At 35.2% G+C, this 22,727-nt stretch overlaps 2 protein-coding genes and 1 long non-coding RNA gene across 3 annotated transcripts; all 3 read right to left on the bottom strand.

Annotated features, from left to right (window-relative positions):
* Nucleotides 1–9,905: 9,905 nt before the first annotated feature.
* Nucleotides 9,906–10,556, bottom strand: LOC149231136 (uncharacterized). Its single transcript, XR_016247423.1, has 2 exons — nucleotides 10,441–10,556; nucleotides 9,906–10,268 (listed from the first exon to the last, which is right to left on the bottom strand). It is a non-coding gene; the product is annotated as an uncharacterized LOC149231136 (long non-coding RNA).
* An 886-nt stretch (nucleotides 10,557–11,442) lies between these two features.
* LOC149231135 (malate dehydrogenase, mitochondrial-like) lies at nucleotides 11,443–13,321 on the bottom strand. The gene is made up of 4 exons (XM_089381552.1): nucleotides 13,160–13,321; nucleotides 12,154–12,322; nucleotides 11,982–12,037; nucleotides 11,443–11,574 (listed from the first exon to the last, which is right to left on the bottom strand). Exons 1-4 carry the CDS (start codon nucleotides 13,319–13,321, stop codon nucleotides 11,443–11,445), a joined length of 519 nt encoding a protein of 172 aa, XP_089237678.1.
* Nucleotides 13,322–15,578: 2,257 nt separating this feature from the next.
* LOC149231134 (malate dehydrogenase, mitochondrial-like) lies at nucleotides 15,579–20,744 on the bottom strand. Its single transcript, XM_089376201.1, has 6 exons — nucleotides 20,467–20,744; nucleotides 18,123–18,296; nucleotides 17,118–17,286; nucleotides 16,695–16,756; nucleotides 16,412–16,539; nucleotides 15,579–15,753 (listed from the first exon to the last, which is right to left on the bottom strand). Exons 1-6 carry the CDS (start codon nucleotides 20,734–20,736, stop codon nucleotides 15,750–15,752), a joined length of 807 nt encoding a protein of 268 aa, XP_089232327.1. The 5' UTR covers nucleotides 20,737–20,744; the 3' UTR covers nucleotides 15,579–15,749.
* Between the last annotated feature and the right edge of the window lie 1,983 nt (nucleotides 20,745–22,727).

Here is a 22,727-nt window from a genome sequence, read left to right as displayed (position 1 = left end):
CAACCAACTCACAAAATAGAAGAAAATATAGATCAACAACTTCAAAATTAGCCTCTTCGAGGGGGAAACCTCATTTACATTACACAAGTGAAAAATCTTGGATGATACAAATGACAAGGCCTCTTTTCTATATAAGGAGTCTAAAGGGTCCCAATACAATCAGAGCCTACATAAAAATAATATTGTAGGGGCACAAAAATAACAATAGTGGGCTTCTATGGGGCACAATAATAAAAAAATGGGGACCATATGGGCACAATAATATAATAAGGGGGTTGCACTAATAAAATTAAACGGTTACACTAGTAGTATAGGGACCTAACATATCTAGAAAAATTTCATCCTGACAACTGCAAGATAAACTTTATATTATTCTAATCATAATGTGAACACTGATTATGTTTATGATCATGATAATCATGAACACTCTAGTGTTTCCATAAGGTCTTGTGATCGATTCTTGTTGTACGAAAAATTATTGGCCCCACATTCTTCCAATTGGGTAATGGATATGGGTGTTGGTGCTACTTTCCTTCACTCACACCCTACCAACTTCTTGTGTGAGACTGATGAATATAATTTTGTACATGACCTCAATGGGTCGAACCAAGAGATTTTACCTTACAATAATTTATTTATTATTTCCTGTGTTAACATTTCTTATAAATACAATATGTATAGTAGGAATTGCAGACTGTGATGTCCCAACGACGTATGGGATTTGTTTGTACTATTAATATCATTATGTAGGACAACTCCATTGGCTAACATATATGTTGTTCCATGTTGATTAATTTTTTTCTGTTGCAGACTCTGTGAATAATTTGTTTGATTTTTATCGCACTTTGTTTAGTGTCTCTTCCATCCCTATTGAGGTCCACGTTAATGAAAAAATTGTATGTTAATATTATCCGCAACCCCATATTAACTAGTAATATTTACTTATTTATTTATCTTAACCACAAAGAGAAAATTGAGAGTTAATGAGTGGATAAAATGTCAAGAACATGATATTAACTATAACCCATGAAAAGAGTAAAAAACACACTTAACTGAATTAAAAACTAAAAAACCATGTACATTCATCTGGACTTCTATCAACGTGTCTTTACACCAATTTGGTGAAAATACTAGTTTAACTATAATAGGAGCTATATAGCCTTGTTTATATAATAAATTATTCATAACGTTAGTTCATAGGTCATCAATCTACTAACTCACTATAAGTTTCTATGATTGAGTTGTGCGTTCAATGCAGCTTATCTAGGTTCAAGTGGATGATTTTGGCCTATTTGAAATCCCTAAGCGATCTTTCAACATTAATTTGTTTAGAAAAAGGGATAGAAAAAAAATTTCTCAAGAGATGATTGATGTTTTATTAAAACCATATTTTTATGATTAAATTCCTCCATTTTCTTTCCATCACTCCAAATGCAATATAAATTAGAAAAAAAATCAACCATCCTTAATAATATAAATGCTATGAGCTCTAAACAATATTTTATCCTCTAACCTAGCTCAAGTGAAACCCATATTTTGTGTACCTATATCTACATTCACTTTATTTTGTAATTTAATAATACAAATCAACCATTTAATTTTTAAATTTTTTTATCCTATTTCTTATTTTAATTTTTCTAAAATGGGAAATTGTTTATTTCATACTTAAATGAGTTTTAAAGCTAGTTATAGTTTTATATTATTTTAAATAAAAAATAATATTACAATGGCTTCTTATGTGATGAAAAATACCATAGCATATTAAAAATGTTTAGTTGAAAAATAATGTAATTATTATGATAGAATTACATGAAACAAAATATCTATATTGATTTAGAAATTTACTAATTAAACTATAATTAGAGTTGTTAATTAGGTTTTATATCATATAAAGATAAATTAATTATTTAACTAATTAATCATAACAAATTATGTTATGGGGGAGTCTTTCTAAATGGCTACAGGATCATTTTCCTCTTCACCACTTCCATGGAAGTCTAAATATGCAGCTTCCTTAAGAATAAAATATACTTTACTCTTAAGCGTTATGAGTTGAAATTGCAAGACGTCACTGTTGTGGATTTTCTTATTGTACCTAACTTCTTTCCACCAAAACCTTTCCCATGATGGTTTTCATATGATAATAGTAGTTAATATTTTACATATACAAGGTCTACCTAGAGCACATGTTTCTCGGCTCTTAGATGTAATAACCAATATTTTTTTGTAGCCCTGCAACAAATTAGAAACATTATTCCACCCTATCCTCTTCCTTTTCCACATTGATTTTCTCCCTTGCAACATGAAATGTGTGGTCCTAGTATTGAGTAGAAAATGTTTAACATTAACTTAAACCCTTGAGCAAGGAAGCTCTTTTCTCCAATGGTCTTTGTGGTGACATTGAGAATAATTTGAATGCACGATAACAAAGAGTAGACTTGAAATAGGAGGAATAAGAAGATAACTATCAGAAAGAGGGATACTATAAGAAACCAAACCTCACACTAATTTTCATCCAAAATAATGCAGAGAAAAGGGGTAGGAGAGCCAAGCCAAGGAACAATTAGGGAAAAAATGATGAAGTGAACTAAGAGGAGGAAAACCCAAGCTGGGAAATTAATATTGTTGCTCGATTAACTTTAGCATAGAGGATTTCCTATAGGAATGGAAAGTGCAACTGGAAAAGAAAGATGAATAGAGAAAACTTATCCAAACAACATAGAAAGTTGGATGTCTGTTCAAAAACACATAAATTTTGAAGCCCTATATCCTTAAAATTGAAGTCATCGCCATCATGATTGACCAATGCACTAGATACAAACTAGAATAATGATCAAGAGGGGTAGTGAACATCAATGAATCCAAATTAAACTTTAGATGATGTCACTTAACCACCATCATATTCATGCTAAAAAGCTCACAAAAGGATAGAAGAGATAGATCAATTCCTTATAAATAAGCCTCTTCGAGGGGGAAACCTCCTTTCACATTACAGAAATGAAAAATTCTTGGATGATACAAATGACAAGGCCTCCTTTCTATATATAGGAGTCTAAGGGGTCATAATATAATTAGAGCCAACATAACAATAGTAATGTAAGGGCACAATAATAACAATAGTGGGCTTCTGTGGGGCACAATAATAACAATATGGGGACTACATTGGTACAACAATATAATAAGGGGGTTGTACTAATAACAATAAGGGGTTACACTTGTAGTATAGGGGCCTAACATGCCCCTCTCCTTCACAAACTGTTATCCTCAATGCTTGAGTAGTTCTTGATGCTTCTGTATAAAATTCTTGTCCTTCCATGTGAAATATTCAATAGGTAAGTTCTTCCACTTGATGAGATGCTTTGAAATTGATCGATTTCATAGCTGTCGAATTCTCGATTCTGTAAATGGTTCAAGTTCCGATATGCTTTTTCCTTCTTTGTCAAGTTATGGCAATATTGTTGGAACTGCGATATTCGGTAACTTTTGAATGAGTTCCCACCCTGCTTTGCCATTCTTCCCTTCATAGCTTCCTTTGTTTATGAAATTTGGCTAGATAATTGTACCAACCTCTACCATTTCTGCAACCAGAAGTTCAATTTCACTCCCTTGGGCATATGGATATCTATAAGGCTTGACATTTGGAGGAACACATCCTGGAATAAAATGAATAGCATGATAATGATCACAAACACGTGGGAGACCTTTGGGAGTCTCAAATACCTTGGAATGATTGTCCAAGACTTTTTGGAGATATGGATAAATACATTATTTCGATGTGCAAATAGTTAGCGAACACAATTGTGCAATTACGCCTTGTTGTTCTTTCTTTAGAAGCTTTTTCATTATGTCAAATTTGATTATCTTTCCTGGTTTCCCTATGATACCCCTTAATTCAGCTTCTTGTCCTTCCGAAGAAAATTTCATAAAAGGTTCTTGAAAATTAAAGGCTATTGCAGCCAAGGATTGTAGCCATTGGACTCCTAGTACAACATCAGCACCACCCATTGGAACGGAAAAAATTGAGCTATTTAATACATATTCTCCCATGGATAGCTTGATATTATGGCACTTTCCAGAGCAATTTATGGTGCCTCCACTTACAACCATCACTTGACACTCTGGTGCTAGATCTAGGAAGCAATTCAAGTCCTTGGCTATATTAAAATTAATAAAACTATGGGTACTACCCGAATCAATCAACACTATTACCTTTTTCTTCTTGCTATTTCCTTCTATCTTTATAGTTTGAGGAGTGGTAATTCTGAAGAATGCATTACAAGGTATGGCCAGATTCATTTCCTCTTTCTCTGGGGTTGGTTCCTAGTGAGTATCCTTTTCTTTTGATGTTTCTTGATACTTTTATTCCTGATATTTCACTATTTGAACCTTCTTCTTCTTGATATGTCCTTCTATCTTGAGAGTTTGGGGAGTGGTAATTTCTTCCAATGCTTTACAATATATGGCCAGATTCATTTCTTGATGCTCGATGTGATCATTCACTTCTTGAACATTTTCTTCTTGATATGTCCTTCTATCTTGATAGTTTGAGGAGTGGTAATTTTGGCCAATGCATTACAATATATGGTTGGATTCATTTCTTCTTTCTTAATGTGATCCTCCACTTCTTGAACCTTTTTATTCTTGATATTTGCTCCAATCTTGAGAGTTCGAGGAGTGGTAATTCTTGCCAATGCTTTACAAGATATGGTCGGATTCATTTCTTCTTTCTCTGGGGTTGGGTCCTGTTGCATATCCTCTTCTTTTGATGTTTCTTAATCCTTTTCTTCCTCTTTTTCATACTCTATGTATAAATAATTTCTTCTCAGCACACTTATGACCTTTAGTCAATTTGCTATCACAATTGTAGCAAAGCCCATTTTTTCTTTGTTCTTCCAATTGTTGTGGTGTAACCCTTGTAGGTTATGGAAGTCTAGGAGAAACAACACTTCCATTATTATAGTTGTGAGGGCTAGACTTCCTTGTTGCCATAATTTTACTTTCCACTTGGTAACAAAGCCCTTTTTCTCTTTCCAATTGTTGTGGTGTTGCTCTAAAGAAGGTATTGCTCTTTGTATCCTCATAATGTGCCATCATTTCCCTTGTGAAAATTGACCGCATAACAAGTTGTTTATGAGAATGAAGCCCCTTTTACCATAAAAATTGATCCGCTTCTAAATATGAACATGTAATACATACCTTTTGTAATAGTGGTACACCATGTAGATCAAAATATTGCTCCATATGAAGTATCCAATTTACCGGATCCTTGCCATCAAACTTCCTCATATCGCCTTTTCTTGATTTTAAGAGCTCAATCTTGAAATGACTATAACTCTGTAATTTCAATTCTTTGAGTTTTGAAATTGCAACTTGAAGTAGCCCTCTGCGTCCTCATTTGAATGCCATCAGTTTGATCAAATTTAGATTCTCCAAGAGAGAGTTATGCACAATCTCCCAAGATGACCTAATTATATACCCTTTCAGAAGAGTGAACTTGTATGAAGTGCTACGTGTCACTGTGTTAACATTAGGATCTGAAAAATATACACAAGAAACTACAATTTGTCCTCTTTTGGTAATTTCTTATGATATTTCAATTTGATGCTCAAAACAAAAGTTATGACGATTTTCCCCAGGTCACCTGTTTGGAATGTAATTCAAGAGTCTGCAAAAATGCAAAATTCCTCAAATCATATCTCTGCAAATATAGCACTAGAATCTCTGAAATTTGGACCCAAGGTTCAAAACGATTTCAGCCAAAATGGGTTTTTGTTTTAGCATCTGAAACGTTGTAGGAAAAAGAATATAGCGAAAATGCCATGATGACCTATTTGGAGCAGTGAAACCCTAGAATCCGAAGCTCTGATAACAAATGTGATGAAACCAGCTCAAAAAATGATAGAAGAGAGAGATCAAAACCTTATAAATATGCCCCTTCGAGGGGTCAACCTCTTCTTGCATTACACAAATGAAAAATTCTTGGATGATACAAATGACAAGACCTCCTTTCTATATATAGGAGTCTAAGGGGTCATAAAATAATCAGAGCCAACATAACAATAATAATGTAAGGGCACAATAATAACAATAGTGCGCTTCTATGGGGCACAATAATAACAATATGGGGACTACATGGGATAATAAGGTGGTTGTACTAATAAAAATAAGGGTTTACACTAGTAGTATAGGGGCCTAACATTAGATGTAATAACCAATATTTTTTTGTAGCCCTGCAACAAATTAGAAACATTATTCCACCCTATCCTCTTCCTTTGCCACATTGATTTTCTCCCTTGCAACATGAAATGTTTGGTCCTAGTATTGAGTAGTAAATCTTTAACATTAACTTAAACCCTTGAGAAAGGAAGCTCTCTTCTCCAATGGTCTTTGTGGTGACATTGAGAAGAATTTGGATGCACGATAACAAAGAGTAGACTTGAAATAGGAGGAATAAGGAGTAAACTATCAGAAAGAGGGATACTGTAAGAAACAAAACCTCACACTAATTTCCATCCAAAACAATGCAAATAAAAGGGGTAGGAGAGCCAAGCCAAGCAATAATCAGGAAAAAAATGATATGAAAAATGATGAAGTGAATTAAGAGGAGGAAAACCCAAGTTGTGAAATTAAGAGTGTTGCTTGATTAATTTTAGCAAAGAGGATTTCCTATAGGAATGGAAAGTGCAATTGGAAAAGAAGGAAGAATAGAGAAAACTTATCCAAACAACATAGAAAGTTGGATGTCTCTTCGAAACGCATAAATTTTGAAGCTCTATATCCTTAAAATTGAACTCATCACCATCATGGTTGACCAATGCACTAGATACAAACTACAATAACGATCAAAAGGGGTAGTGAACATCAATGAATCCAAATTGAACTTTAGATGATGTCCCTTAACCACCACCATATTCATGTGAACACAAAGAGTGTATAAGTGATTGAACTACCTTGTGCTCATATTTGTAGGTGGTGACACTTGCTTGTGAGTGAAATCATGTGGGAGTCTCATATAATAAACCTACAATGGTGGGATCTAATAATTATATTATTTGAGAGGCATTTATTTGTTTGAATGTGAATGCGTATGATATCTGGGAACACTCCTTCCATATGGCAAGTATAACATTAGCCTCTTTTCTCATGTATTTTGGGTCACAATTTTGCTTAATATTATCATTGCAATAAAAATCCATAAAAAAAATTGTATTAATTTACTTTAGTGTTAGGTTGTTAGGTAAGTAATAATAGTTTCAAGAACATGGTGCTGGTGGCCTCTAGCACTATACGTGTGGCATTATATCCAAGACAAAGTATGCTTTTGTTGTTGATAATCTCTTCCCAAGGTCCGATGATGGGCTTGGGAAGTGCAAATTAACCTTCTGCATCTGCATGCACATCTGCTCTTGGAATAGGTACTGCATCAATGATTTCTTGTTGTTGATGGGGGTTAGTCTAAATCTTAAACATAGGATTATTTTGGATAGAAAATGGTTCAGAATGACAAATTTTCTATTGAATCTCATCTTGTTAGAATTGACACTTTAGTTGCAAAAATTCAATCTTTTCCTTTGCATTTTGCAGACATATTTTAATGTCGGAAAGATTGACCTTGTTGATGTTTACCATCTCATCTACAGTGGAATGTATTAGGATATTCAATAACCTTAATGCATCTTCAAGTTTGGCCATTGTCTCAACAGATAAACCCTAATATGTAAATGATTTTTGCCACAATGTTCTCCACTATGGCTGATTTTCAAAAGTTTATTCACTGTACAATACTTTTAAGACTTCCACATGCACTTACTGTCTCCAAATAAACTTGTATTTTTCAATAGGAAGTTTAGAAATTAAATGCAATAGCCATTAAGTGACTACTCCTACAGAATGGACATTTGTCATTCAAAAACTTAACTGTATAGCGAGGAGATTGGAAAATAGAACCTTATAATTAAATGATAGCCAACAAAAATCAGTACATATTCAATTATCAATCCCCAGAATGGAACCTCAACCTGTATTTATGATGTAAGCTGCCAAGGAAATGGAACCATAGGTTCCTCTTCACCACACACTACAACAAAACCAGCGATTTGCGCCAGATTTAGCGCCAGATTTTAGTGCATTTTTTTTGTAATTGTGATGAGCAACCTGGCGCTAAATCTGGCTCTATTGTACAATTTTTAAAGAGTCCTTTTTTGCACCTGATTTTGCATCCCTTTTCACGCTAGATTTTGCATCATTTTTTACACCAAACTATGCATCATTTTTTGCGTCAAATTTTGAACCAAGATTTGCATCTTATTTTATGACAGGTTTTGCTTCTAGTTTTGTGTCATTTTTTGCATCTATTTTTCATTCTCTTTTGCTTCCTATTTTGTGTCATTCTTTGCTTCCATTTTTGCACGATCATTTGCATCAAGTTTACACTGTATTTTGAATCCAATTTAACGTCTTTTTATGCATCCATTTTGTGTCAGTTTTTGCATCTAGTCTTACGCCAGGTTTGTATCTAGTCTTACACTAGTTTTTGCTTCTATTTTTGCACCAGCTTTGGTGCCTATCTTTGCACCATGTGTTGAATTTGATTTAGCACCAAATTTTGCATCCATTTTTGTGCCCATTTTTGCATCTTTTTTTGGACCATTTTTTACATCCACATTTACGTTTGATTTGTCTCCATTTTTCCCATCTCATTTTGCACCATATTTTGCGTCATTTGTTTCATCCAATTTTGCATCATTTTTAACACCATCTCTTGCATCTAATGTTACATCATTTTGAGCATCGAAATTTGCATTTATATTTGCATCTTATGTTGAGTCATGTGTTGTGTCCACCTTTGCATCTTATTTTGTGTCTAATGGTACATTCAATTTAGAGCCATTTTTTACGTCTACTTTTGTATTTGTTTTTGCACCAAGTTTTGCATCCAATTTTAAGCTATTTTATGGCCCTTTTTGCACCATTTGTTTGTGTCTACTTGTGTCCAATGTTGCACCATTATTTACACCGACTTTTTCATCCAATTTTGCATTTTTTTGGTGTCTAGTTTTACATCGTTTTCACCATCCAAATTTGCATCTTTTTTTGCCTCATTTTGTGTCCACATTATGCATATAATTTTGTGTCTGAGTTCGAGCCTAAACTTGCATGTGATTAGGAATCATTTTTTACATCCAATATGGCATCCTTGGTTTCACCTTTTTTCAGCGCCATTTTGCATCTTGTTTTGTCTTTTCTTACATCTTTTTTTTTTCCTTTTTTGCACCCAAGTTTGCATCCCAAATTTACACCATTATTTGCATCATCATTTGGCATATTAATTTGTAACGTTTTTTGTTTCTTTTTAACGCTCAACTTTGCATCTTATTTTACATCTAGTTGTTGTCTTTTTTTGCATCTAATTTGGTGCCCATTTATGTGTCCTTGTTTTTGCCCAATTTGATATCCTTTTGTATGCCATGTTTTGTTCCCTTCTTTGTGTCAACTATTGCACAATTTTTCACTTCTAATTTAAAACACTTTGTATGTCAATTGTTTGCATTTTGTATTAATTCCTAGTTTAACATCCAATTTTACTTTCAATTTTGCATCCATGGTTACATCCGCATTTGACTTCTTATATAGAGTATATTTTTCTTTACATATATGACCCCCTTTATAGATTCATAGTGAAATATATGATAGTTTCTAAATATCATTAAAGCAGATATCACAATTCAAAATCATTTGTAAAGAAATTTAAGAGAAATTGACAACATCCATCCAAAAAAATAACAATGTGTCATTAACAATTTTCAAAACATGTATAAAATAGCAACATAATACTAATAAAATCAGTATTATTTTTAATCAAAACAACTAAAATTCAAATATGATTAACAAATCAAAATATTTCATGAATATCGTTACGATAAATTAACAACATACATAAATCAAACTCATCGTATGATTACAAAATCAAAATGTCTCATTGATATAGGGTAAATTCACAACACCCATCTAAACATAACAATGTCATTCTACACAATAATTTCTTCATAAAAAACAATGCATGTGCATGCCTAGCTACCACCACCAAGATCATCCTCATGATCATCTTGACCATCCTCATTACTCTGATCCACATCCTCACCAACACCGCAACTATCATCATCATCTCCTCCTTCACCACCATCATCCTCATCCTCATCCTCATCATCTCCTGATATATGTTGAACATAATTTGGATCATCGTCTTGGCAATCATTACCTATAGCATTCTGACAAAAAAAATCAATATTACATGTTAGTATTAATTACATAACACAACGCATGTTTTTGTTATACAATGTTAACCATAAAATGAGGTAAGATATAATATCTAATAGTACTAAAAAATAAAATGAAAATATGGTTTAAAAGTATATTGGAAATCCAACTAAGATTACATACCATAGAGTCCATCCAAACAACAAATTCAACCCATCTCTTTTGCTGCAGCACCTCCTTTTCCAAATGATTTGGAGGTCTTCAGGGTAAAAATATATATCCCATGGTTTATATTTGGCCTTAAAAAACAGTAGAAAAAAAAAATTGAGAACACAGGAGCAAGATGGAAAAGGAATTTCATGTCTAAACATTTTGAAGTCTCAAAAAGCATTCATCAACATAGAGAAGACTACAACACTACTCTTCACTTCCAAGTTTTCAACTAATGGATTTAACTGACCAGCAATGTTTTTTGCATGAACCATGATCAAATTCTCAAGATGAGGTAATGAATGGATGTTATGCGCCTATCTGTGAATTGCAACCACAGGCATACATGTAAGTGCAAATTTGTAAATCTCATACCCAGATTTACCCATCATCAAGCACACAACTTTTGCGGGATCCATTTGACATATCTTATGTTTAAGAAGGAATAACATCCTTGAAGAGACTCATGGATTTTCTTAGGGAAGGATATTTGCATGCAGAATCTAGATTAACTCTGAAAATTTCAATCAAACTAAGGTAAATGAAAGGCAACAATCCATCGGTCAAACCTCGCAGGTTAAAAGCACCCGCTGAGTTTCACACAAATGAGGAAGCCTAAGGGAAAAGATTTGAGACATGCATGCTACATGATTCCATGTAGGATAAGCACCTAAGCTTAAGGCAAAAGATTTGAGACATTCAAATGTATGAAGTACAAGATTCAGATAAAGAGAAAGAAGCTCCTTCATGCCATATTCTCACTGATAGTGAATCTCAGATTAGGTACTTATCAAGCATGAAATCATGTTGCATGCCAAGCATGAAATCATGAAGCACACACCATGATAAGATTATCTAACTCCAACTACTGCATCAAGATGAAAAATTCACCACTCTAGACAGTCACATAAGAATAAAAAAACATTCAAAAGATATGAATGCATATTAGCCACTATAGAGGACCAAAACATAAACTTACGCCATAGACAGTGTGGCTGAACCTTTCCCTGCTTTTGCTTCAACAACTTCAGTTCCTCCATCCTGTGTGCTCTTTTTCAAGGCTTTAATGTCATCCTCAGACAATACAGAGTTTGGCTTTGGTGTTGCCTAAAAAAAATTATCAAAACAAAAAAGTGTATGTTCCCTTTTTAACTGTATTGAAGGGTAGGTAATTATGATCTCATTTTATCTTTGATAAATTAATCTTCTTATATCCAAGAGTAAAGAACAAACTCAAGATGAGGATCCAACAAAGTCATATACATGTAAAAAAAGTGGAAGAATTGTAACACCCGCATGTCCACCTACAACAGGAACATCAACTTCTGCAGACAGCGTAGGATGACATCAACAACAAACATAAAACTGAGAATTGTATCTAATGTTAAAAAAAGCATGATGTTGGTAAGATCCTGCACCATATTATGTATTGGGTCTAGCCCAGATGGTTGTGTGCAAAGACTGTTATCCTTCCCACCCGGGTTCAATTCCCTCAAGTGACATCTTGAGCTGACTATATTTCTGATGGCCTTGAGCCCTATCATACCATCCTTGAAATGAGGAGAAGTGCCTGGCATGTTTGCCCAGGATGCATAATTCATGATTAAATTATAAAAAATAAAAATATTTTACAGAATACTAAATATTTGAGAGTAGCTAAGCATAACAAGCCAGAATTTTAAATACCTTCAACAGGAACTCCTGATTTTGAAGCATAGAACGTCTTTGCACGGACAACATCAAGAGTAGCAACACCAAAGAGTTTCTTTTCATTATAGGTCCCTGCCTTCTTAAAAACCTCAGCAGCTATTGGTACAGTAGAATTTACAGGATTGCTGATCATATTTACAATTGCCTGCCATGGATATCAAGTCCTCAGCAATGCCATAAAAACAAATTCTAGATGATTTCTTGAATCCAAATATACCATTCCTGATAGAAGGAAAACATTATCCAATACACTCTCCCCCCTCTCCATATCTCTATCTATATAATATGTAACAATATACTATACATACTGTACACACACACCAGTACATGAACAAAACAAATAATTGTGAAACATACTTCTTTATCTATTAACTTGCCACACTAATGGTAGTACATACTGATTGTATGTAATATATAATGTTATAGAGGATACCTCGTGATCAAGTGGATTTGTGCACAGTTAAATAGAAGACCAAGGATATTTTTTATATTGATATTCATATGCCAATTTTCTCAAAAGTCCAAAAGCTAAGTTACTAACTACAAGAGGAGAAACAAGAATAACAGGGCTTTAACAGTGGCTGCAAACTTGCATTGGACTACACAGCTAATTACTCTTAAGTTCATTTCAATTATTATTTCCTTCTTATGGGCAAAAGTTAGCTGTAATTTGTCTAAATAAAGAGTCAATAATGAGTCAATCACCTATTCGTTTGACTCAAAGAAGTCTTCAAGCTTCGTTAACCTCTCCAGTAGAATTGATTATATACAAGAACAGTATGTAAATCTAGATCAACAACTTGCTTAAAGATTCTTTCAAATATGTATTTGTATATATTGCCATCTCTATAGATCTCAAACATACAAAGCCTTCGACAAAGCAACTTACAATGAACGTCATGTTTATTCCTATGAAATAGTCAATAAGAAAATCGCATGAAAACAAAAACTTCAAAGAAGATCATAAATCATGACAACTTACCTCTGGGCAGTGTTTTGCAATTGCAGAGCAAAGAGATTTAACAATCCCTGCATTGATGTTGAAGAGATCATCACGGGTCATGCCAGGTTTTCGAGGCACACCAGCAGGAATGATCACAACATCTGTATTCTCCAATGTCGTGCCAAGTTGTTCCTCTCCCATATATCCTGCAACCTGCACCCAGGTCACACTGCTTTGAATTACTGACAAGGTCGTGACATAAGCATGATAAAATCAATATGGCAGTACCAAATTAAATGATAAATATGTAGACCAAAAAATAAGAAAAGAAATTATTATCGCAAAGTTCCAAAAGAAGTAAAACTTGTTATCCTTGTTCCATGACCCAAGCAATGGTATGTCCTCCTCATAGTGAACAAGAATAGGATTATTTGCATTCTATAGTAAAATCCACCTTTTGGCTTTTACCGAGGAGATAGAGCACCAAAAGCAATGACTATGCTCATAGGAGATTGAAGACCTATACCAACCCACGTTTCAAGCAGGGTATAATCTTGTCCAATCCAGGTATACGAAATTTCAATCATGGTATAGTCTTATCCAATCCAAGTATAAAAGTGATGCTGTGATAAATAATTAGCATCTCACAAGCCACTTTAGGGAGTTTATTCAACCTTAGTTTAATTTACGCTGCGAAGACTATTTTGATTTAATCTACTCATGGATAAAGAGGCAAATCTAAACGACCCCCAAAAGGTTGGATATAGAGGAAAATCCAATATGCAGACGGTCATCAATTCAATCCTCACAAAATAACAAATTGACAATGCAATGGGACTATTCTAACTTCTAAGTAGTCATTAGGCCAAGTATGACTTAGATCCATCAGATCAAAAAGTCCTATTAAGCAGAGGCATATGATCCAGCCGTGGATTCTGCTAAAAATATAGATGCACTTTTCATCAAAAAAATATGAACTACCTCGTCCATTGGGCTGTGGTTTAGTGGCAAGTTGTAGGGTGCTTGTCATGAGGATGACCCAGGTTCAAGACCCAGGAGGCATATTCCCATGATAATGGGGCTGCACATGTCATTCCAAAATATGAAGTCGGGTTAATGTGATAAACACCAGTTCAATGATAATGCAGAGGTGATGTTAATGATGACCCCTGTGCTATTGAGGTTTGCACATATGAGCCCATCTGCAAGTCATGCGTGACTTTGATGAATAAATGCAATTAAGGTGTTTCACCCACGCCAGTCAAAAGGCCTTGACCAAACAAAAACAATAATAGTGAGCCCAACCTCAATTTCAACCTTCTCCTATCAATAGCAAATACTACTACTGCTAATAATAATAATAAGCACAGCCCAAATTTCAATCTAGCCATAAATGTCAGGCAGATTGTAGTCAAGTAGTTAAATCATAGCACTTTCAGTGCCCTCTTAGAAGTATGTTGTGGCATTATCTCACCATCGGAGTTAACTACCATATTGAGATTCAACAGACAAGATCAGGTGCAAATCCTGCATGAAATTGGTGGAGTAGAGATTCTATGTTTGTAGCATCTACAATGAGGGCAAAACCCACTATGTTAACAGAAAGACATTTGCCAACAAGAAAACAATCAAAAATAATAATAATGTAGCCCTCAATATCTGCCTCTTTTGAAATGGCCCAAAGAATGTCAGGTATAGTCAAATCCAATATTCACGGTGTACAATACAATCGTTTTAGAATGACAATGCGATGGGCGTTGCTTCAATGGATTGTTGGGCCAAATGTCACCTAGATCCATAAAATTAAAAACCCTAATCGAGTAGGTGCACATGATGCAGCCATGGATTTCCACGAAATAAATATCTAGGTGCTTTTTTTCATCAATCAAAATATGCACAAACACATTTACAAACTGACCATGAAAGTGAATTGAGTTGACCATTAACGTGAATTGGGTTGTGTTTAAGAAATTAAATCATTGCGCTTTCAGGGCTCAAACCCACGTTCAAAAGCCCCGGAAGGCATATTTCCTGCAAAAATGTGGCCAAAAGAATAAATTCCACATTCGAAGAATCCCAGAGACCTTGACATGTTATAGCAGTGGAGTCTAAGCCTAGTATAAGGCCTGGTTCCTTTAAAAAAATAGGCGCTTACAAAAATAAATAAATTATCTGACCATGGACAATATCAGAAACGTAAAATCAAAGAACTAATAACAGGTAAAACACTAACGAAAAGTAGATCGTACCAAGTGGGTCGTCGTATGATCGATCCCAATGGAGATCCCTTGAAACTAAAATCAAAACATCTCTATCGTTCACAGAGAGAACAGATCCAGCATACAAAGAACGAAAAAAACGCGGTAGGAAAAATATATATCCCATGGTTTATATTTGTCCTTAAAAAACAGTAGAAAAAACAAAATTTGAGAACACAGGAGCAAGATGGAAAAGGAATTGCATGTCTAAACATTTTGAAGTCTCAAAAAGCATTCATCAACATAGAGAAGACTACAACACTACTCTTCACTTCCAAGTTTTCAACTAATGGATTTAACTGACCAGCAATGTTTTTTGCATGAACCATGCTCAAATGCTCAAGATGAGGTAATGAATGGATGCTATGCGCCTATCTGTGAATTGCAACCACAGGCATACATGTAAGTGCAAATTTGTAAATCTCATACCCAGATTTACCCATCATCAAGCACACAACTTTTGCGGGATCCATTTGACATATCTTATGTTTAAGAAGGAATAACATCCTTGAAGAGACTCATGGCTTTTCTTAGGGAAGGATCTTTCCATGCAGAATCTAGATTAACTCTGAACATTTCAATCAAACTAAGGTAAATGAAAGGCAACAATCCATCGGTCAAACCTCACAGGTTAAAAGCACCCGCTGAGTTTTACACAAATGAGAAAGCCTAAGGGAAAAGATTTGAGACATGCATGTTACATGATTTCATGTAGGATAAGTACCTAAGCTTAAGGCAAAAGATTTGAGACATGCAAATGTATGAAGTACAAGATTCAGATAAAGAGAAAGAAGCTCCTTCATGCCATATTCTCACTGACAGTGAATCTCAGATTAGGTACTTATCAAGCATGAAATCATGTTGCATGCCAAGCATGAAATCATGAAGCACACACCATGATAAGATTATCTGACTCCAACTACTGCATCAAGATGAAAAATTCAGCTCTCTAGACAGTCACATAAGAATAAAAAAACATTCAAAAGATATGAATGCATATTAGCCACTATAGAGGACCAAAACATAAACTTACGCCATAGACAGTGTGGCTGAACCTTTCCCTGCTTTTGCTTCAACAACTTCAGTTCCTCCATCCTGTGTGCGCTTTGTCAAGGCTTTAATGTCCTCCTCAGACAATACAGAGTTTGGCTTTGGTGTTGCCTAAAAAAATTATCAAAACAAAAAAGTGTTAGTTCCCTTTTTAACTGTATTGAAGGGTAGGTAATTATGATCTCATTTTATCTTTGATAAATTAATCTTCTAATATCCAAGAGTAAAGAACAAACTCAAGATGAGGATCCAACAAAGTCATATACATGTGAAAAAAGTGGAAGAATTGTAACACCCGCATGTCCACCTGCAACAGGAACATCAACTTCTGTAGACAGCATAGGATGACATCAACAACAAACATAAAACTGAGAATTGTATCTAATTTTAATAAAAGCATGATGTTGGTAAGATCCTGCAGAATATCATGTATTGGGTCTAGCCCAGATGGTTGTGTGCAAAGATTGTTATCCTTCCCACCCGGGTTCAATTCCCTCAAGTGACATCTTGAGCTGACTATATTTCTGATGGCCTTGAGCCCTATGATACCATCCTTGAAATGAGGAGAAGTGCCTGGCATGTTTTCCCAGGATGCATATTTCATGATTAAATTATAAAAAGTAAAAATATTTTACAGAATACTAAATATTTGAGAGTAGCTAAGCATAACAAGCCAGAATTTTAAATACCTTCAACAGGAACTCCTGCTTTTGAAGCATAGAACGTCTTTGCGCGGACAACATCAAGAGTAGTAACACCAAAGAGTTTCTTTTCATTATAGGTCCCTGCCTTCTTAAAAACCTCAGCAGCTATTGGTACAGTAGAATTTACAGGATTGCTGATCATATTTACAATTGCCTGCCATGGATATCAAATCCTCAGCAATGCCATAAAAACCAATTCTAGATGATTTCTTGAATCCAAATATACCATTCCTGATAGAAGGAAAACATTATCCAGTACACTCCCCCCCTCTCCATATCTCTATCTATATAATATGTAACAATATACTATACATACTGTACACACACACCAGTACATGAACAAAACAAATAATTGTGAAACATACTTCTTTATCTATTAACTTGCCACGCTAATGGTAGTACATACTGATTGTATGTATTATATAATGTTATAGAGGATACCTCGTGATCAAGTGGATTTGTGCACAGTTAAATAGAAGACCAAGGATATTTTTTATATTGATATTCATATGCCAATTTTCTCAAAAGTCCAAAAGCTAAGTTACTAACTACAAGAGGAGAAACAAGAATAACAGGGCTTTAACAGTGGCTGCAAACTCTCATTGGACTACACAGCTAATTACTCTTAAGTTCATTTCAATTAGTATTTCCTTCTTATGGGCAAAAGTTAGCTGCAATTTGTCTAAATAAAGAGTCAATAATGAGTCAATCACCTATTCATTTGACTCAAAGAAGTCTTCAAGCTTCGTTAACCTCTCCAGTAGAATTGATTATATACAAGAACAGTATGTAAATCTAGATCAACAACTTACTTAAAGATTCTTGCAAATATGTATTTGTATATATTGCCATCTCTATAGATCTCAAACATACAAAGCCTTCGACAAAGCAACTTACAATGAACGTCATGCTTATTCCTATGAAATAGTCAATAAGAAAATCGCATGAAAACAAAAACTTCAAAGAAGATCATAAATCATGACAACTTACCTCTGGGCAGTGTTTTGCAATTGCAGAGCAAAGAGATTTAACAATCCCTGCATTGATGTTGAAGAGATCATCACGGGTCATGCCAGGTTTTCGAGGCACACCAGCAGGAATGATCACAACATCTGCATTCTCCAATGCCATGCCAAGTTGTTCCTCTCCCATATATCCTGCAACCTGCACCCAGGTCACACTGCTGTGAATTACCGACAAGGTCGTGACACAAGCATGATAAAATCAATATGGCAGTACCAAATTAAATGATAAATATGTAGACCAAAAAATAATAAAAGAAATTATTATCGCAAAGTTCCAAAAGAAGTAAAACTTGTTATCCTTGTTCCATGACCCAAGCAATGGTATGTCCTCCTCATAGTGAACAAGAATAGGATTATTTGTATTCTATAGTAAAATCCACCTTTTGGCTTTTACCGAGGAGATAGAGCACCAAAAGCAATGATTATGCTCGTAGGAGATTGAAGACCTATACCAACCCACGTTTCAATCAGGGTATAATCTTGTCCAATCCAGGTATACGACATTTCAATCTGGGTATAGTCTTATCCAATCCAGGTATAAAAGTGATGTTGTGATAAATAATTAGCATCTCACAAGCCACTTTAGGGAGTTTATTCAACCTTAGTTTAATTTACGCTGCGAAGACTATTTTGATTTAATCTACTCATGGATAAAGAGGCAAATCTAAACGACCCCAAAAAGGTTGGATATAGAGGCAAATCCAATATGCAGAGGGTCATCAATTCAATCCTCACAAAATAACAAATTGACAATGCAATGAGACTATTCTAACTTCTAAGTAGTCATTAGGGCAAGTATGACTTAGATCCATCAGATCAAAAAGTCCTATTAAGCAGAGGCATATGATCCAGCTGTGGATTCTGCTAAAAATATAGATGCACTTTTCATCAAAAAAATATGAACTACCTCGTCCATTGGGCTGTGGTTTAGTGGCAAGTTGTAGGGTGCTTGTCATGAGGATGACCCAGGTTCAAAACCCAGGAGGCATATTCCCATGATAATGCAGCTGCCCATGTCATTCCAAAATATCAAGTCGGGTTAACATGATAAACACTAGTTCAATGATAATGTAGAGGTGCTGTTAATGATGACCCCTGTGCTATTGAGGTTTGCACAGATGAGCCCATCTGCAAGTCATGCGTGACTTTGATGAATAGATGCAATTAAGGTGTTTCACCCACGCCAGTCAAAAGGCCTTGACCAAACAAAAACAATAATAGTGAGCCCAACCTCAATTTCAACCTTCTCCTATCAATAGCAAATACTACTACTGCTAATAATAATAATAAGCACAGCCTAAATTTCAATCTAGCCATAAATGTCAGGCAGATTGTAGTCAAGTAGTTAAATCATAGCACTTTCAGTGCCCTCTTAGAAGTATGTTGCGGCATTATCTCACCATCGGAGTTAACTACCATATTGAGATTCAACAGACAAGATCAGGAGCAAATCCTGCATGAAATTGGTGGAATAGAGATTCTATGTTTGTAGCATCTACAATGAGGGAAAAACCCACTATGTTGACAGAAAGACATTTGCCAACAAGAAAACAATCAAAAATAATAATAATGTAGCCCTCAATATCTGCCTCTTTTGAAATGGCCCAAAGAATGTCAGGTATAGTCAAATCCAATATTCACGGTGTACATTACAATCGTTTTAGAATGACAATGCGATGGGCGTTGCTTCAATGGATTGTTGGGCCAAATGTCACCTAGATCCATAAAATTAAAAACCCTAATCGAGTAGGTGCACATGATGCAGCCATGGATTTCCACGAAATAAATATCTAGGTGCTTTTTTTCATCAATCAAAATATGCACAAACACATTTACAAACTGACCATGAAAGTGAATTGAGTTGACCATTAACGTGAATTGGGTTGTGTTTAAGAAATTAAATCATTGCGCTTTCAGGGCTCAAACCCACGTTCAAAAGCCCCGGAAGGCATATTTCCTGCAAAAATGTGGCCAAAAGAATAAATTCCACATTCGAAGAATCCCAGAGACCTTGACAGGTTATAGCAGTGGAGTCTAAGCCTGGTATAAGGCCTGGTTCCTTTAAAAAAATAGGCGCTTACCAAAATAAATAAATTATCTGACCATGGACAATATCAGAAACGTAAAATCAAAGAACTAATAACAGGTAAAACACTAACGAAAAGTAGATCCTACCAAGTGGGTCGTCGTACGATCGATCCCAATGGAGATCCCTTGAAACTAAAATCAAAACATCTCTATCGTTCGTAGAGAGAACAGATCCAGCATACAGAGAACGAAAAAAACGCGGTAGGAAAAGAGGAACCCACCTCATCACGACTGTTGATGTGGCCGACATCTGCAGCCACACCTGGAGTGCCAGCGATATCATAGAGCGCCAAATTTGACACCAGAGGATTGAGTTTCATCAGAAGAGCCAGTGGCTGCCCGATACCCCCAGCAGCTCCCAACACAACAACCTTGCGTGGCGGACTTCCACCACTCGAATAAAACCTTCTTGGCATAACATTAGTTTTGAAAGAAGAAGATGATGCATTCTTCAGTGCAGATCCCACCAATCGTCGCATTGCAGAACTCATTTTTGCCGCTGGTAACACTAAAAGAATGTAAGCTGAAGGCAGATGAAGAAGAAGGGAGAGATTCCAGAGCTTAAAGGCCGAATCAATGGAGATGTGTGGATACAACTTTGTTAAAAGGGATTTTAAAGCCTCACGGTACTATGCAGGGCTTTGGTTTAATCTATTTTATTGCGAAATTCTTAGTTATTGACAATCAGACAGAAATCCCTCTTTTGGGGGACGAGGTTCGGGAATGGAACATCATGTGATCGAAATTTTCAGTTGGTCAAATGTTAATTAAGTTATTATAAAATAGAGATATTTTTTATTTTATTTTTTTAAATAAATTTAATAATATTAGGAGATTTTTATCAAACTCTGGTTAGGGGTCAGACTAGTTTACAATGTATTTAAACATTGCAAATCTCGGTGTGTTTAAAAGGAAAGTGTTTTTTTTTTTCAGGGGTGTTAGTTATTTATGGAATATGTCATATTGTGGATATTTTGATTGATATTGGACCATTTTAGTTGTTTGTTATGTATGTCGAATAGTCCAATCCCAAGGAATCCTTGAAAGTGGTGAATCTTTGCAGAGAATCTTTAAAAGTGGTGAATATGATGTTAGGGTGTTTTTTAAAAGGGAGTGATAATTGAGATAGCTATATATTTTAAAAGAATATGTTTTTAGGGGTTATAAGAGTGCGAAGGACCATTTTCCATTCTAGGGAAAGGGAAAGTTTTATATTTAGGGATTAGGATAGTTTTTAATTTTTATTTCAAGGTAATAAGATCATTGAGGAAAGATATTATAAAAATATAATTGTTGATGGAGATTTATAATGATAATTAAATCTTTTTATAAAGGTATAAGGTAGGGTTAAAGAATGTTGTTATAAATAGTTTACAGGATAAATAAAGAGATAGAATTGTTTGAAAGAATGGAGTTATTTCATGCGCTTAGCGCAGTAAATAACAAGGTAGTTGGCTTAATGTAGCAAGTAAGTTAGATAAACGAGTATTTTAAAATAAAATCCGGTAAGTAAGGGTATTAATCCCATAAGAGTTCATCCTTGAGCTAATAATGACATATTTTTGTAAGATTAGAGGATTTAGATTATATTACTGCGAGAAAAAACGTGATTATAACATAGATGGATTGGTTTGGTCTATCGTTAGGGAGGTCAAAGCAATAGCACATAAACAAAATTTTCATATTGCTCGCATTCTTTCTGACCTGACAGTCTGGGAATTTAAACCAAAAACAAGGATATACATAGACAAAATTACATAAAGTAAGAGACCAAAATACATTCTGAAACAAGTAGAAGAATAGAGACGGTATAGAGAGAGTTATCATTTTTCCTAGAGTTGCACTTGAGTTGTCATTCTACAGGGTGTTAAGTATGAGCTCGAGGGTGAGAGTCATCTCCTGTGGTTGATGGAGGCTGGGTAGTAGATAGAATTTGGTTGAGGTTGTCATCCATGTCATTCAGCATGTTCTCCATGTTGTTCATTCTGTCCAGGAGTTCTAACATCAAATAAGGAGCTCTTGTTAGGTGTCAACCTTGTCAGTAAGTACCCGGCCCATGAGTGTCTCAGTATGCCATTACAGGTTAATATTCTTAAGCAGAGGCCCTCGCCCTGGTGGAGTTTCTGTTATCATGAATATAATCTTGTGTTTCTCGCTCCACATGATGATTTGGCACGTATCTTCTAGCCTAGCGAACTTGCCCTTTGATGTAAGCGATAGCTCACTACATCACCTCAAGAACGAGACGTTGATAATGGTCCACGATGGCTCCGGTGGAATCCTGAGCATGGGAGGCATGCAGGGAGGGAGGAGTAGGAGAGGGGAGTTGACTCGATCTGTCCCTATGTTCTGCCTCTGTGGAGATGGTGGTGCAACATCGAACCATGACTGAGTGAGAGGTAGAGGCGGCAGAAAGTCGATTGAAAGGAGGAACAAGTCGATGGTGGGTAAAAATAAACTAGATAGAGGTTAACCTTTCTAA

This window comes from Pinus tabuliformis, chromosome J (genome assembly GCF_031772625.1).
Source record: "Pinus tabuliformis cultivar Carrire ecotype Pingquan chromosome J, CPIR1, whole genome shotgun sequence".
Taxonomy (NCBI): Eukaryota; Viridiplantae; Streptophyta; class Pinopsida; order Pinales; family Pinaceae; genus Pinus; species Pinus tabuliformis.
Note: the sequence above shows the minus strand (reverse complement) of the source record. Positions and strands in the feature narration are given on the sequence as shown.

Excerpts from the sequence above, each read along its gene's own strand:
- LOC149231135 (XM_089381552.1), bottom strand. The coding sequence starts at position 13,321 with ATGGGAGAGGAACAACTTGGCACGACATTGGAGAATACAGATGTTGTG. Across the intron at positions 12,323-13,159 it reads TTGCAAAACACTGCCCAGAG|GCAATTGTAAATATGATCAG; the intron begins GTAAGTTGTCAT and ends TATCCATGGCAG. Across the intron at positions 11,575-11,981 it reads TCAAGGCCATCAGAAATATA|GCAACACCAAAGCCAAACTC; the intron begins GTCAGCTCAAGA and ends AATTTTTTTTAG.
- LOC149231134 (XM_089376201.1), bottom strand. The coding sequence starts at position 20,736 with ATGAGTTCTGCAATGCGACGATTGGTGGGATCTGCACTGAAGAATGCA. Across the intron at positions 18,297-20,466 it reads ACATCAACAGTCGTGATGAG|GTTGCAGGATATATGGGAGA; the intron begins GTGGGTTCCTCT and ends ACCTGGGTGCAG. Across the intron at positions 16,540-16,694 it reads TTCTTCCACTTTTTTCACAT|GCAACACCAAAGCCAAACTC; the intron begins GTATATGACTTT and ends TAATTTTTTTAG.